Source organism: Mustela erminea, chromosome 19, assembly GCF_009829155.1.
Source record: "Mustela erminea isolate mMusErm1 chromosome 19, mMusErm1.Pri, whole genome shotgun sequence".
Taxonomy (NCBI): Eukaryota; Metazoa; Chordata; class Mammalia; order Carnivora; family Mustelidae; genus Mustela; species Mustela erminea.
This window is the reverse complement of record NC_045632.1, coordinates 5,761,513-5,775,730: the sequence shown is the minus strand read 5'-3', so window position 1 is coordinate 5,775,730 and position 14,218 is coordinate 5,761,513. Positions and strand designations below refer to the sequence as shown.

Genomic DNA, 14,218 nt, shown 5'->3' with positions numbered 1-14,218 from the left:
TCTAAAGATGGATCATGGGCTGGCTTTGGAGTCAGCCCTGGGTTCCATTGGCTTCTTGTCAACTGGGGTGAGTCGTGGGCCACCTCCCTGGACCTCTGTCTCCTTTTTTGCCAGAAGGACTCTATGAAAAGGTGACCACAGGACACATGGGTGGCTCAGTCAAACATCCGACTCTTGGTTTTGCTCAGGTCATGACTTCAGGGTCGTGAGATCAAGCCCTGCGTAGGGCTCTCCGCTCAGCGTGGAGTCTGCTTGTCCCTCTCCTTCCGTTCCTCCCCCTGCTTGCTCTCTAGCTCTCTCTCTCTCTCCCAAACAAATAATAAACAAAACCTTAAAAAAAAAAAAAAAAAGTGACTGGCTGGCTCCACTCCTTGTAAGTAAAACACCGAATAAAACTGTGAGACCCCATCCACCTACCACACCAGCAAAAGCCAGAAAACTGACAGCAGTGGTTGGGGCCTTGCATAGAGGGAAAAGCGCTCCAGGGACAGGGTGGATAGCAATGGAGACTAGTGCCACCTTCTGGACGGTGATGAAGTGGCTTCTCTACAATTTAAAAAACCCTTGGAGCCCTGGGGGTGGGAGATGGGGGTTTCCAGGCAAAATCCAAGAAGCCACAGGTGGGCGCTGATTATAGGACCTGGTACCCATACTAAAAAGCTAAAAATCAGGGGCGCCTGGGTGGCTCAGTGGGTTAAGCCTCTGCCTTCGGCTCAGGTCATGATCTCAGAGTCCTGGGATCGAGCCCTGCATCGGGCTCTCTGCTCGGCAGGAAACCTGCTTCCTCCTCTCTCTCTGCCTACCTCTCTGCCTACTTGTGATCTCTGTCTGTCAAATAAATAAAATCTTCAAAAAAAAAAAAGCTAAAAATCAAATAGCAATAATCAGGAACAAAACACTGACCCTGATTAACCCCCCACCCCTTGCCGCCGGGATGAACCTGAAACCCTCTTGGGGAGTAAAAGCAGCCAGCCACGAGGGCCGTGGTATTGTATGATCCCATTTACATGAAAGGGCCAGGATGGGCAAACCCGCAGGGACAGGAAGCTGAGGAGCAGTTGCCAGAGACTGGCAGTGGAAACCGGCAGCTGACAGATGCCAAAAGGGTGCAAGATATCCTCTTGGGCCACTGAAAAGGTTCTAGACTCACCTTGGCAGGGGGTGGGGGGGAATGGGTGCCCCGACTCCGTGAACAGAGAGAAAGCCCCTGCCTTGTACGCTGTCACCAGGTGAGAGTGTTCAAATACGAGCTCAATACCTCTGTCACACTTCCGATAAAGCCAGATTAAAATCAAAAGGGACACCCCCTCCTTGGACCCAGTATTTCGCTTCTAAGAATGGATCTCACGGACACAAGAGAACAGAGAGCTCCTTCAAAGGATATTCCTGGCACCTCTTTTGGGAGGGGGGTTCATTTTAATAACAATGGGTGCAAACACCCTAAAGGTCTCTCTGCAAGGGACAGAGGCTGGTTAAAAGAATCATAGGCCATTTAAACAATGAAATTTTATGCAGCCCCTCCAACACACACACTCTCTGAAACCTATATACAAAACCAGAATTATCACTAAAGTATGCTGTCTGCTAACAAAAGCAGGGCACAAAGTATGCTAGCCCAAGGGTGATGAGCTGAATTCTTAACCCCAACACTACCTGGTCCCTCCCCGAGGTGCCGCACGGTTTTCAACTGTTCATTGCTCTATCTGGGATGGTCTTGGGAGGAAGGTCAGGGAGATAAGGTTCACTTAAATCCACAACCACGGGGGACTTTTTTTTTAAGCAGGCTCCATGCCCAGTAGGGAGCCCACCTTGGGGCTTGAACTCACAACCCTGAGATCACGACTTGCGCCGAAATCAAGAGTCGGACACTTTATAGACTGAGCCACCCAGGCGCCCCTGTGTGGGGAACTTTTAAATTCAGCAGAGAAATATCTTACCACTTTTATTACTGGTATGGCTGAACATCCACCCTGGGACTACAGAATGCCTCGTTCTTAGGAAAATAGTATGGAGACACCTGGGTGGCTCAGTCAATTAAACATCTGCCTTCAGCTTAGGTCATGATCCCAGGGTCCTAGGATGGAGCCCCAGGTCGGGTTCCATGCTCAGTGGGGAGTCTGCTTCTCCCTCTCCCTCTGCCATTCCCCCTGCTTGTGTTCTCTCTCTCTGACAAAGAAGGAGGGAAGGAAGGAAGGAAAAAGGAGAGAAGAAAGGAAGGAAGGAAAGAGAAAGAAAGGAAGGAAGGAAAGAAGGGAGGGAGGGAGAAAAAATAATGTGTGTCCTTTTTTAGATGTAGAAAATATTTCTGGAAGGATGTGTGGGAAGCCAGGGGAAAGCAGGGCTCAGGGCCCTGCAGGAGACCCAGTTGCCAAACTATGACCTTTGGCACATCCAGATTATGTCACCACACACATATGTCACTTCCAAAGTTTTGTTTCAGAATTGCAAAAATCGGCTATGCAGTGGGGCGGCCACGGGGAGGGTCACTTGAGGTGATCTGTGTCAGGAGGCCAGGCCCCCACAGTGGCCGCCATCCGGATTTGTTCGCCAGCTGCCCCGGTTGGAGAGCAGAGACTCCCAGGCGGAGGAAGTTTTGCAACTGTGGTTGGGCAATCTAGCAGGGGAGGCCTGGGACCCTGTGTCAATACGCCCGAGAAGGCCGGCCTGTTTGCAGCCCGGGGAGACAGCCAAGCTGGCGCTTGCTCGACTTCCAGCCCTCCCAGTTGGCCCTGGAGCCAACAATAGCTCCCAGAGCTTTCCGCATTGCCAGAGATGGGAGGAGAAAGAAACCCGCCATGCCAGCTCAGCCCAAGACATCGGGGTCTTTGTCCATGGGACTCCAAGTTCATCCAAACAGTGAAAGAGTCAGGCGGTTGCAAAAAGACGGGGTCCACCTACACGTACTTGGCATGGGTCAAATCGTACCCTCTTCCCCCCAGAACAGGTGTGGTGACATCCTAACCCTCGAGCCTTCTCAGAATGTGGCCTCCTTTGGGTCTTGGGTCATTGCAGATGGAATTCTTTAAGTCAAGACAAGATCACAGTGGAGTAGGGGGCTGCCTGCAGGGGACAGACAGATTCTCCCAAGACCGAGCAACCCTGCCAACACGTAGAGCTCGGCATTCTGGCCTCCAGAACTGGTAGATGATCCATCTCTCCTGCTGAAGGCACCAGGCCTGGGGTGCTCTGTCACAGCAGCAGAGCAAACAAATATAGGACTGCTGCTGACCTGCTGTCAAAACATGCGATCTGGTGAAAACCAGCAGGGGGCAAAGCATTGCCACGTGGGTAACGGGCCACAGTCAGGGTCTTCCCCATACCTTTGCTTCAGCCTCCTCTGGCCCGCCAACGCATCCTCCATACAGCTCAAAAGGGCCTCTGCCCTGCTGCCAGCTCTCCCATGGCTCCCCGGAGCCCCCAGGACAAAGTCCCAGCCCCTCAGGATAGAAATGGATTCATCAAACCATTCCATGACTTTCCTGCCCCAGGGCCTTTGCATAGGCAATCCTCCTCATCTAGAAGGCTCTTCTAGCTCTCTCTGAAAATTAGTATGGGAAACCTCACGAAAGCAGACTCGGGAAGCTAGAAAGAGAGGCTGGAAGGGGGGAGTCACACTACTCAATGTCAAGTACAGACACCAACAGAGGAATCCTCAACAGGAAAGAATCCTCACTGACAGGCCCCAACAGGGAAAGATGTACATCACAACTCCTACAAGAAATTGGCTGCCCCAGCTGCTCAGCCAGAGAAACCGTCAACACCCTCCACTCTTGGATTTCTCCAAAGGACTTTCGTTCAAAACAACCTCTTCCAACCTCCTCCTCTTCTCCATAAGATAAAATTCCTCTCCCTTGCCGGATTCCTATCCTACCTTGCTTGTCCCAAATTACAATTCTCCATTATTCCCAAATAAATCCATTTTGCTGGTAAAATAATCCACCGTTTTACTTTGGGGGTAATACCCTGCTAGCACCGATGCTCACCCTCTCAGCTCCTCAGGCCTTGGCTCAGAGGTCACCAGCTCTGTGTCCCCTTCTTGATCCCCTCCTTAAAGCTATACCTCCTCTTTCCTCCCATCCCTGTACCTTTTTCCCAACTGAGGAATGCATGTCCAGGTTCCCCACCTGCCCCCGCGCTGCCCCAGCCCCACTGTTCGTGGAGGCTCAGGGCTCACTCACAGGTGATTTCATCCGGGGTGAATCCCAGGACCTTCAGGGACTCCAGCGTCTCGTGGAAGAGCTCCCGCTCCTGGCCAGGAGAGGATGATGGCCCGTTGGTCAGGAAGCGGTAGTTGGAGCAAGGCTCCAGGAGGAGGTCAGCTGCGGGGGTAATGAGTGGAGGCCGAGGTCAAGGGTGAGCTGTAGAGTCAGACTCACATCCTGATGGCCACCCACGGGACAAGCGTTCACTTTCTCCACTGGGGACCTCGGTCTCTTCCTCTGTTAAATGAGTGAAGATCCTCTCCTCAAGGTTTGATGGGAAGGGCCGGGCGTGGTGGGGGTGCTTAGCCCTCATTGGGCCCTTTCGTCCTTCCAGAGATTGTCAAGTCCTGGAACTGCCCAGAGCGAGCAGGAGCAGGAGCAAAGGGGCCGCGGATGCCTGAGCTCGCAGAAGTCATGGGACAGCAGAGCGGGCGGCAGAAGGCCTGTGGGTCCTGCAGCCTTGTGGGGGAGAAGGGGGAGGCAGCCAAGGCTATGCGGGAAGGGGCCTGGCGACAGCAGGGGTCCGCCCGGAAAGGAGAGCCCCGGACTTTCTTCAGCCAGAAGGTGGGAAGAGCAATGAGGAGACAGGAGGAAGCTCAGGCAGGAGGCAGAGGAAAGGGCATGGTGAGGCAGCAGGTGCAGCAAAGCCACACAAACCAGGACTGCCTGGACCGCCAGGACCTCAAGGCAGCAGGCGCTGCGGCAGGAGCTAGCGTCATGGCGTCACAGGTTCGGAGTAAGCCCTGCGGTTTCAGAAGAGAAGGGGTGTGCGCAGCAGCCAGGGAGCCACGTGGCCAGGGTGGGCGAGACCCCGGAGGTAGCTGGGAACAGAGAGCCACAGGGTCGGTCAGGAGCATAGGGGCGGGGACAGCCGGCGCTGAGGGGCAGGTCCTGAGGACGTCAAGGTCATAGTGCAACAGAAACCTGGGGCAGTGAGCTCCGGGGAGAGGCACCACTACCCAGCAGAAGCCTGACCTAAAGCAGGTGCTCATAAATCCTACTGACTGCCTCCTAGTTCCTCCTCCTAAGGCCCAGGGATGCCAGAGGCCCATGAGGGCCCCCCCACCCCGCTGCCTGCCCCCACCCTCCTGAGAGCCCCAGTACTGACCTTTGAGCTGCTCCCCCGCGCCTCCCAGCAGCTGGTAGAAGATGTGGAAGCTGCACTCGTCCTTGGCCTGGCGGATGGCCCGTGACTTCTCCAGCAGGTCTGGATGGCCGGGAGTCAAGGTTTCATAGGTGAGGAGCAGTGAGGGGAGCCCACCCAGCCCCCTCGGCCTGCGCTGCCCCCACCACCCTGTGAAGCCGTGGAGTTGTTCACAGCCCAGGCCTCGGCCATGTCACTTGAGCACATGTGCCTCAGTTTCCTTTTATGAACCCCGTGAATGAGCTGCCATGTGGGTAAATGCGTCACTATGTGTCAAACACCCAGAGCCCTGTCTGCTTGGTAGCCAACCCCCACAAGAAAATCTCTGGCCATTGTTAGCCTGCCGGCCTCAGTTTCCCTATACGGACAGTGGGGCTATTGGCTCCTCCCTTCAAGAAAAGTCACATGGCATGTTTACACTCTAAGAATGGGCAAACCACCTTAAAGTAGAATAAAACACCAGCTAAGTTGTTGGTCCCTCCATGGCCCCGCTCACAGACCACACAGCGTCCCTTCGGCATAGCAGTTGGAATGCAGGACCTACCTCGGGGAGTCAGGCCCAAGATCTGCACACCATTGACCAAAAGCCCTGGCTCATTAAACTGCTTGTGCAAGGTGGGGAGGATGTGGGGGCGTTCCCCACAGACAGGGTGGGGTGGGGGGAAGCACACACACCAAGCCTCAGTTTCTTCTTCTGTTAAATGTGCTGACAAGGGGTGCTGGGACAAGGAATTGAGCACACAGGGAGAGCTCGCAGGACAGCACTAGGTGCAGAGCAAACCCTCAGGAAACGGGAGACGCCCATTTCCTTATTTGCTAAGGTCTCTTCCACCACATCTGCTTCCCAGCCTTCCCCCAGACCACAGAAGACTGAGGTTCTCAGACACCTCTGGGAAGGGGCACGTGGTTTACTGTTAATGTGGCTGATTAGTAATTACCAACAGAGAATATTAACATCGATAAGGACATTGCTAATTTGTTCCCATGGTGAACTCCTAATGACAGCAGCTCGTTCTGGAGTGCTTGCTACATGGCAGGTGCCAGGCGAAGAATTTGCCCCCCAATGCCCCCCAGTCCTCCAAGAGAGGGTTCTATGAGCCTCCCTCTTCCACAGAGCGGGGGAAACAGAGGCACAGAGAGGTCAAGGAATGTGCTGAAGTTCCCTTGGCCTCCAAGTGGCATAAATAGAATTCAAACCTGGGTTGATGTGATTTCTCTGCCGGCTCTCTTAAATTCTGAACTCCTGGAGCTCCCGTGCTTTATCTTTTAAATTCCTACTGAGCTGAGGGGTGCCTGGGGGGCTCACTCCATTAAGTACTTGCCTTAGACTTAGCTTGTGATTCCAGGGTCCTGGGATCAAGCCCCGCATCAGGCTCCTTGCTCAGCAGGGAGCCTGCTTCTCCCTCTCCATCTGCCCCTCTCCCCACTTGTGTGCTCACATACGTCCTTGCTCTCTTTCTCTCTCTCTCAAACACAGTCTTAAAAAATAAATCCCTACTGAGCTTGCACATGGCCCACAGAGCAGGGTTGATGCCACAGGTCTGAGGTGGGCACGCCTGGGAAGCTGGATTTCGGGAGGGTTCCCAGCGCTCCTTGACTCCCAGGAGGGGCTCCTCATGCCTAAGCTGTTGGTGCATACAACGTGGTTTCTGCTGAAACCCCTGATTTCCCTTGGGGAATCTGGAATTTTGGTACATGATAGGCCAAGGGCACTGAGGCCACCGGCCCCCACGAAGAACTCTGGGGCACTGACGGAGTCTCTGACAAGCGTCCCTGGTGGACAACACCTCACACGTGTTGTCACATCTTGTGTGTGGCCCATCCTATGTGACTCCATGGGGAGGGGACTCTGGAAGCTGGCCCTGGTCTCCTCCACACTTGGCCCCACATGCCTGTTCCCTCTGCTGCCTGGGCTGTGTGTCCCCTCTCTGTGGTAAGCCACAGCCACTCCACCGCCCCACCGCAAGGCCACAGCAGTATGGCCCTCCTCCCTCCACCAGGGGGAGGGGGTGCTGCATCTATGCCTTCCCAAGGTTCCTTTCCCTTCCACAGAAGGGGAAACTGAGGCACAGTTTTTGAACATCAGGGAGCCAAGCTTCCCCGTGTGTGTGAACATCTGTTTCCTGGAAACAGTGAGATCCCAAGGGCCACCCTCCTCAGACACCAGGTTCCCCCCTACAAGCGCTATGTGAGGATACAGGTCTCAATGTTGGCACCCACGATATACCCGGCCACGTCGAAGTTGATGCGGATGAATTTGCCCTGGGAAGGAAGGGGTCAGGAGTTAGCAGAGAGTCCTCTTCCACATTGGGGACCTGAAGAGCCCCCCTTACCCACACTCACCCCTCCCAGAGCATCTCAACTTTCTCCCTCCATCTGAACCCCACCCCAATTGTGAGGTCCCAGCCATGGAGAATCCAAGGTCTGGGGCTCCTTGACTGTCTTCCTCAGGACCCAAACCCCCTCCTCCCTCAGACCTAGGAGTCCAGGTCCCCAACACCTCCTCCCTCAGGGCCAGGAGTCCAGGCCCCCAGCCCCTCCTCCCTCAGACCTGGGAGTCCAGACTCCCAGCCCCTTCCTCCCTTAGACCCAGCAGTCCAGGCCCCCCCCCGCTCCCTCAGACCCAGGAGTCCAGACCCCCAGCCCCTCCTCCCTTAGTCAGCCCCCACTTCTTGCCTCCCCTTAACCACCCCCAAAGCTCCCAGCTCCCAGCAGCCAGCCTCTGCTCTCCCCCAGCACTCACGAAGCGGGAGGAGTTGTCATTCTTCACGGTCTTGGCATTGCCAAAGGCCTCCAGGATGGGGTTGGCCTGGAGAAGCTGCCGCTCCAGCTCACCCTGTGGGGCGCGGGAGACAGGCTGTCAGTGACAAGGCTGGGGCAGGGGTCTGTGCTATGACCGGCTGCGCATGTGTGCGTGAGGGGCCTCCGTGCCTCTGCAGGTGGGCCTGCTCTTCCACACCCAGGTCTTGCCCTTCGTTGACTGTGAAGGGAACAAGTAAACCTCTCCAGGATTCACCGTGGAGTGGGAAAACAAAACACAACAAAATCCCGTGGCAGAGCAATACCTACAACGTGACCCCATGAGTGAAAAGTACCTCGAGAAAAAAACACTACAAAACATGACTCCCACGTCTCCAGGTATAGATGTGTGTTCGTAAGCATTTAGAGAAAGGTCTACGAGGATACACACCAAATGGTTGACAGCAGACACCACTCCAGGGGATGACGGAAAGGACAAAAGAGGGATTTCATTTTATCTTTTTCTGTTGTTAAAAAAACACGGACTCATGGAATACTTGCAGGATTAATTAAGAAAAAAAAATCTATACCATCCATATAACACGCTTCAAACTGCCTGGCACATAGTACGCATTCAAGAGAGGGTAGCCTCCTTCCCCCAGTAGTGGGCTCCAAGAGAGGGACCCCACTCTGAACTTCCCTCCAGGCACCTCAGTGTCAGAGTCAGGAGCACAGTAGGTGTTCAGGAAACACCAATCCCCCTCCCCTCTTAGCAAGGTTCTCAAAGGCATCAACTGTTTCCTGAAGTTTCTGCACTAAATGGTAACATGGGCCCCAGGATGTGTCCATGTAGGGCTGCTAGAAACCGCAGCAGGGAGCACTGCAATGGTAGTACGGGGCCTGGCATACACGCAGTAGGGCCACATAAGCTGCAGCACAGCTCCCTGGCAGACACCGGGGTCCTGGGGCCTGCCTGCCGGGAAGACCGTGGGTTGGGCTGACCAGGTGGCCTAAGGGGTGGCGTGATTTGAGGTGATCCCCTGCTACTCACATAAGACAAGGTGCTGGCAGCCTGAGGAAGTCACGGGACACGAGACACGGACCGGGACACAGACCAGGACGCAGCACATGGAACGTGGACAGACACACAGGTGAACCAGCGGTGGTGGGGACAGAGGGGAGACATGAGGGGCTAGGGAAATCAGGCTTGTGGGGCAGGGTGGCCTGGGGGAGCCATATCGCCTGGGCTTGAATTCTCTCTAGCCCTTCCTGGGTGTGTGACCTCCAACAGCCGACTCACCCCAGACAGGCCTTAAGTTTCTCATCTTTAACACGGGAGAGCGACACCCATGCACTGGCGTGTTAAGTTCATATAAGCAGAGAGACGGGTCTTACAGATGCTCACTGGTGAAGGCAACTGGGAATTGCAGGTCCTTATATCAGGCCTGGCACCCAGTAGGTGCGCAGGACTGTAGGCACCTCCCATGTACCTGGTGCTGTTCTGAGTAGCCACAAACTGGCCCGTGATTTTCCGTTTCCATCCTGCCTCCACTCCCGGCACTGTCTTGGGCACATAATAGGTGTGTGGGCAGCATGGGCAGCCAAAAAGAAGGCTCGCAGTTGTGGCCCTCCATAAGGGAGGCAGGAGGTTAGGGGGAAAAGCAGGGCCTCAGATGGGGGCAGGCACTGCTGGTGGCAGGGTCCAGAGCGTGTCCCAGGACAGGGCACTTACCGGTACACCAGGCTCCTTCCTGCCCTTTGGGGACGATGCCACATGGGCGAGATACTGGATGACCTTCTTGGTGTTTTCTGTCTTCCCAGCCCCAGATTCCCCACTATAGGAGGACACAAGTGGGAGAGGAAAAGGGTTGACAATGATGCCAGGTAAGACCTGCCATTCCAAGCAGAGCTACACCCAGCCAGAACCCCACCTCCTCCAGGAAGTCCTTCAGGATTACTCACGTGCAGAGAATGGATTGATCTTCACGATCTGTAAGGGACAGAGGTCGACATATCACCTGGAGGGTTGCTGCTCTAGGGGAGCAATCCTTTTCAAGGATTAAGGAAAAGTTCCCCCACCCCCACCTCGCAAAAAGGTTTTTGTTTTTAAGATTTTATCTGTCTATTTGAGAGAGAGCATGAGTGGAGGGGGCAGGACAGAGGGAGAAGTAGAAGCAGACTCCCCAATCAGCAGGGAGCCCGATGTGGGGCTCAATCCCAGAATGCTGAGATCACGACCCGAGCCAAAGGCAGACATTTAACTCACTGAGCCACCCAGGTGCCCCTCCACCCAAAAGGGTTCTGATGTGTGACACTCCAGGATTCTAACACCCCACCCCAACCCAGCTTCTTATTTGCTGTGTGACCCTGGCAAAGTAGCTCTCCCTCTCTCAAGCTGTTTCCTCACCTGTAAAACAGAAGTGGAAAACTCCGACTGAACAGAATGTAACTCATTCAACAAACTTCAGTGTGAGCCCCTCCTGGGGGTCCCCTTCTGCCAGGTGTGTGGGATGCCAAGACAGGACAGCAAGGTCCTGGCCCTAAGGTAAGGCTCAGACATTGACATGAACAGGCCACAGTATGGGAGTGCTGATGTCTGGTGACCTGTCGGTGGCCCTCTGCCCAGCAGAGAACATAGCATGCTTCCCACCATCCATCTCCGCCAGCACTCGCCCTGCATCTGACATGACTGATTACCTACTAAGTTCCAGGCACCTACAACAGTGGGAACTGGCAAAGTCCCTGCCTTCATGGGGCTTCTGCTTGAACTGGGGGACAAAAAGCACATAAAGTAAAAGTGAAGATGATTTGGCAGTTGGCAGTGTCTGCAGACATTTTTGGTTTGGTTCTTGCAACCGGAAGGTCCTATGAGTGTCTAGTGAGACGAGTTCTGGGATGCCGCTGAGTACCCTACAATGCACAGAATGCCCTGTATAAAGAATCCTCTAGCCCCAAATGCCGACAGAGCCAGGATTAATCCCTAGTGTAACGTAGTAAGAAGACTGAGGAGGGGGAGGGCCAGGAAGGCTTCCCAGAAGGGGTGATATTTCAGCTCAGGCCTAAAGGAAGAGGGTAGAGAAAGAGCGTTCCAGTCAGAGGACACAGCCAGTGCAAAGGGCCTGTGGTGAGACCAAGTTGGAACTGTCTGAGAGACAGAAAGGAGGTCAGAGAGGCTGGGGGACAAGGCAAAGCTGGAGATTGTGCAGATGGATTGGGAGACCATGATTAAAAGATCTGGAAGATTTGGGGGGCACCTAGGTGGCTCAGTCAGTTAAGTGTCCGATTCTTGATTTTGGCTCAGGTCACAAATTCAGGGTTGTAAAATCGAGCCCCACATTGGGCTCTATGTTCCGCAGGGAGTCTGCTTGAGATTCTCTCTCTCCCTCTGCCCTTCTCCCCTCCCCCCTCAAATAAATAAATACATCTTTTAAAAAAATCAGAATAGTTTTTAAATGGGGCAGGAGGTCTCCAGCAGGTGGTTTTAAGCCAAAGGGAGAGATGCATTCAGCCTGGTTTGGGAGCCATACAGATGTGGGTTCAAGGCCCAGTCTCCCCCCTGTCTTGCTATGTGACCTTGGACCAGTCTCTGAGATGCTCTGTGCCTCAGTTTCCCCATCTCAAAAACAGGGCTCAAACAGCCCTTACCTCACAGGGCTATAGTCAGAACTCCAAGAGAAAGTCCAACAAAGTTTTTATATACTAGTTAGTACATAACATTGTTTTGTGGCCCATTTTCTACCAGGACCTGAGCCCTGGGGTCTGGGATCTCGCTCTCATATCTTTGACTCTCTCATACCCAGCACAAAGTAGCACACACGGTAGGAGCTCAAATTGTAGTTGGTTGAATGAATCGCATTCTGTTCAGCTGAGGCTTATTGTCTCCATTTTACAGATGAGGAAAGAGACTCAGAGAGGTACAGCTGCTCTGCAAGGGTCACAACAGCAAGCAAAGGACTGAGTTGGGGTGCGGTATCAGAACCAGGTGAGTCACACAGAAAAACCCACAACACCCAGCCCAGGGTGAGGATGGGACACACAGTGTGACCTACATACAGGAAGGTGGAGATCGGGAACCCTGGGTTCAAGACCCACCTCAGCCATCTACCCACCAGTGGGACTGCAAGCAGTGTTGGTGCTGCTCGGTGCCTCAGTTTCCCCAACTGGAAACCAGGGATAATGATCACACCTCCTCTCTGGGGTTGCTCATCATGAGTTTAAATGTGTCAATCCATGAACAGTGCTCAGCACAGAGCAGCCACTCACCCCTGCTTTACTGTTTATTTATTTATTTATTCCTAAGATATAATAATGCATGTATATTAATGGCTAAAAATCATAAAAATAAGTAGATACCAAATCAGATTAAACAACCAAAGGAAAGAAGTGTCACCAATGATCAAATATAAATTTATACCATGAATTCAAATTGTGGCCTATAAACATGCTCTGCATAATGCGAGTATAACGATATACTGGATACTACACCAGTGGTTCTCAAACTTTGTGCCAGCATCCGGATTCCCAGAGGGAGCCCAGGGATCTTGTGAAACTCCCAGTTTCTCTGACTTCACGGGTCTGGAGCGGGGACCCAGTTTGCATTTCTGCTAAGTTCCTAGCTGACGCCGATGCTCACTGCGCTCCAAGAACCTCGGCACTGAGCATTATAAATGCGTCATTATGACCCACAGTAGAACTACAGCACAGGACATGTGATACAGGTATAACACACACCGTATAAATATATTGCTGCAAAAACCAACCATAAATGAAAAAAAAAAAACAAAAATATATTGCCACATATCATTGTATGTCATATGATAGTAAGACATAAGTTTTTAAATATTTATTCTGCATTTAATTATAAACCAAATGTTAAAATAGATATGTAATAATTTATAATAATGACATTATGTATAGTACATGTGAGTTACGTTGTTTTGCCAGGACATCCTCATACAACCTGCTCAGCTCTCCCCAGTGACCCACACTGCCCACCACCTAAGGGACTGTCTTTGATTCCACGACAATGTGGATCACATCAACCACCTAAGTGCTGAACGAATGAACACTAACAATCACTGTCTCAAGAGAAAATTTTGCAGAAGCCTGGCCTCAACTGGCTTCCGGATGATACTGCAGAGAGAAGGGGTAAACAAGGAAACAAATAAGATGGGGACCCAGAACTCATCCACTCAGCCCTTCCTCCTGCCCCATGAAAAAGCCTGAGAGTCTGAAATTCTTGGTCTGTTGTCTTATCTCAACCCCCAGAATAGCCCCCACCTTGAAGAGACATGTCCCAGCCCCACACTCACCCTGAAGCATGCTGCGGTAGGCTCCCTCAGTCACTGCATACACGTGGGGAGGCACCTCGTGGCGCTTCTTGCCCCGGTACATCTCCACAATGGCCTCCGTATAGATGGGAAGCTGCTTATATGGATTGATGACCACACAGAAAAGGCCAGAGTATGTCTGCAGTGGGCAAGAAAGGAGAGGGCCTCAAGTGCCTGTCTGAGGCCCAGAGGGCAAAATGGGAGTGCTGTGTACAGCTGGGCAGGTTGCACACTGCACAAGGATGCAGTTCATATTATGACAATGTAGATTTGACCTCATATCATGTGGTTCGTATCATGACAATGTAGATTGTGACAAAGACATTCAGGCTGATGGTGGAAGAGAATCTTTCCCTATTGCACAAAGGTGCTGTAAGGATAACGATTCACCCTGAGAGAGAACGCAGCCTTTGCAGCCAGCCAGACTTGGGTCCCAGCCCCCTACCACCTGGATGCACACACACATAAAATGACCACATGCGCACTCATCTGCTTACTCACTCTCTCTCTAATGGCAGAAGTCTGGCAACGACCCTCATACACATTCTTAAAATGGATCCCTACAATACTCGCAGTGAACAGATTCAGAATTCTCTCCAAAGCATTATCAAATAAAGAACACAAGGTGAGGACTGTTTGCACTGAGAGAGGAGGAATAGTTATATTTGTATGTATTTGTTTAAATATGCATAAAACACCCTCAGAAGATACCACGGTTCCTGAAACGTGACAGGAACAAGTCTGTGGTTTCTACCGAGACTCGGGCCCTGCTTACATGCTCATGGGAGGAAATGCTAACTTTT

The 14,218-nt window shown here is 52.7% G+C and overlaps 1 protein-coding gene across 7 annotated transcripts in view; it reads right to left on the bottom strand.

Annotated features, from left to right (window-relative positions):
• Nucleotides 1–14,218, bottom strand: part of MYH14 (myosin heavy chain 14) — a 102,491-nt gene that overhangs the window by 59,887 nt on the left and 28,386 nt on the right. For 6 of the 7 annotated variants that reach the window (XM_032325766.1, XM_032325773.1, XM_032325769.1 and 3 more), the window contains 8 exons: nucleotides 13,398–13,554; nucleotides 10,048–10,075; nucleotides 9,818–9,920; nucleotides 9,137–9,157; nucleotides 8,090–8,182; nucleotides 7,545–7,608; nucleotides 5,311–5,409; nucleotides 4,179–4,319 (listed from right to left, as the gene is read on the bottom strand). In XM_032325766.1, the coding sequence (XP_032181657.1) occupies nucleotides 4,179–4,319; nucleotides 5,311–5,409; nucleotides 7,545–7,608; nucleotides 8,090–8,182; nucleotides 9,137–9,157; nucleotides 9,818–9,920; nucleotides 10,048–10,075; nucleotides 13,398–13,554 (706 nt within the window). The remainder of the gene's footprint in view (nucleotides 1–4,178; nucleotides 4,320–5,310; nucleotides 5,410–7,544; nucleotides 7,609–8,089; nucleotides 8,183–9,136; nucleotides 9,158–9,817; nucleotides 9,921–10,047; nucleotides 10,076–13,397; nucleotides 13,555–14,218) is intronic. The other variant, XM_032325767.1, reaches the window with a different exon arrangement.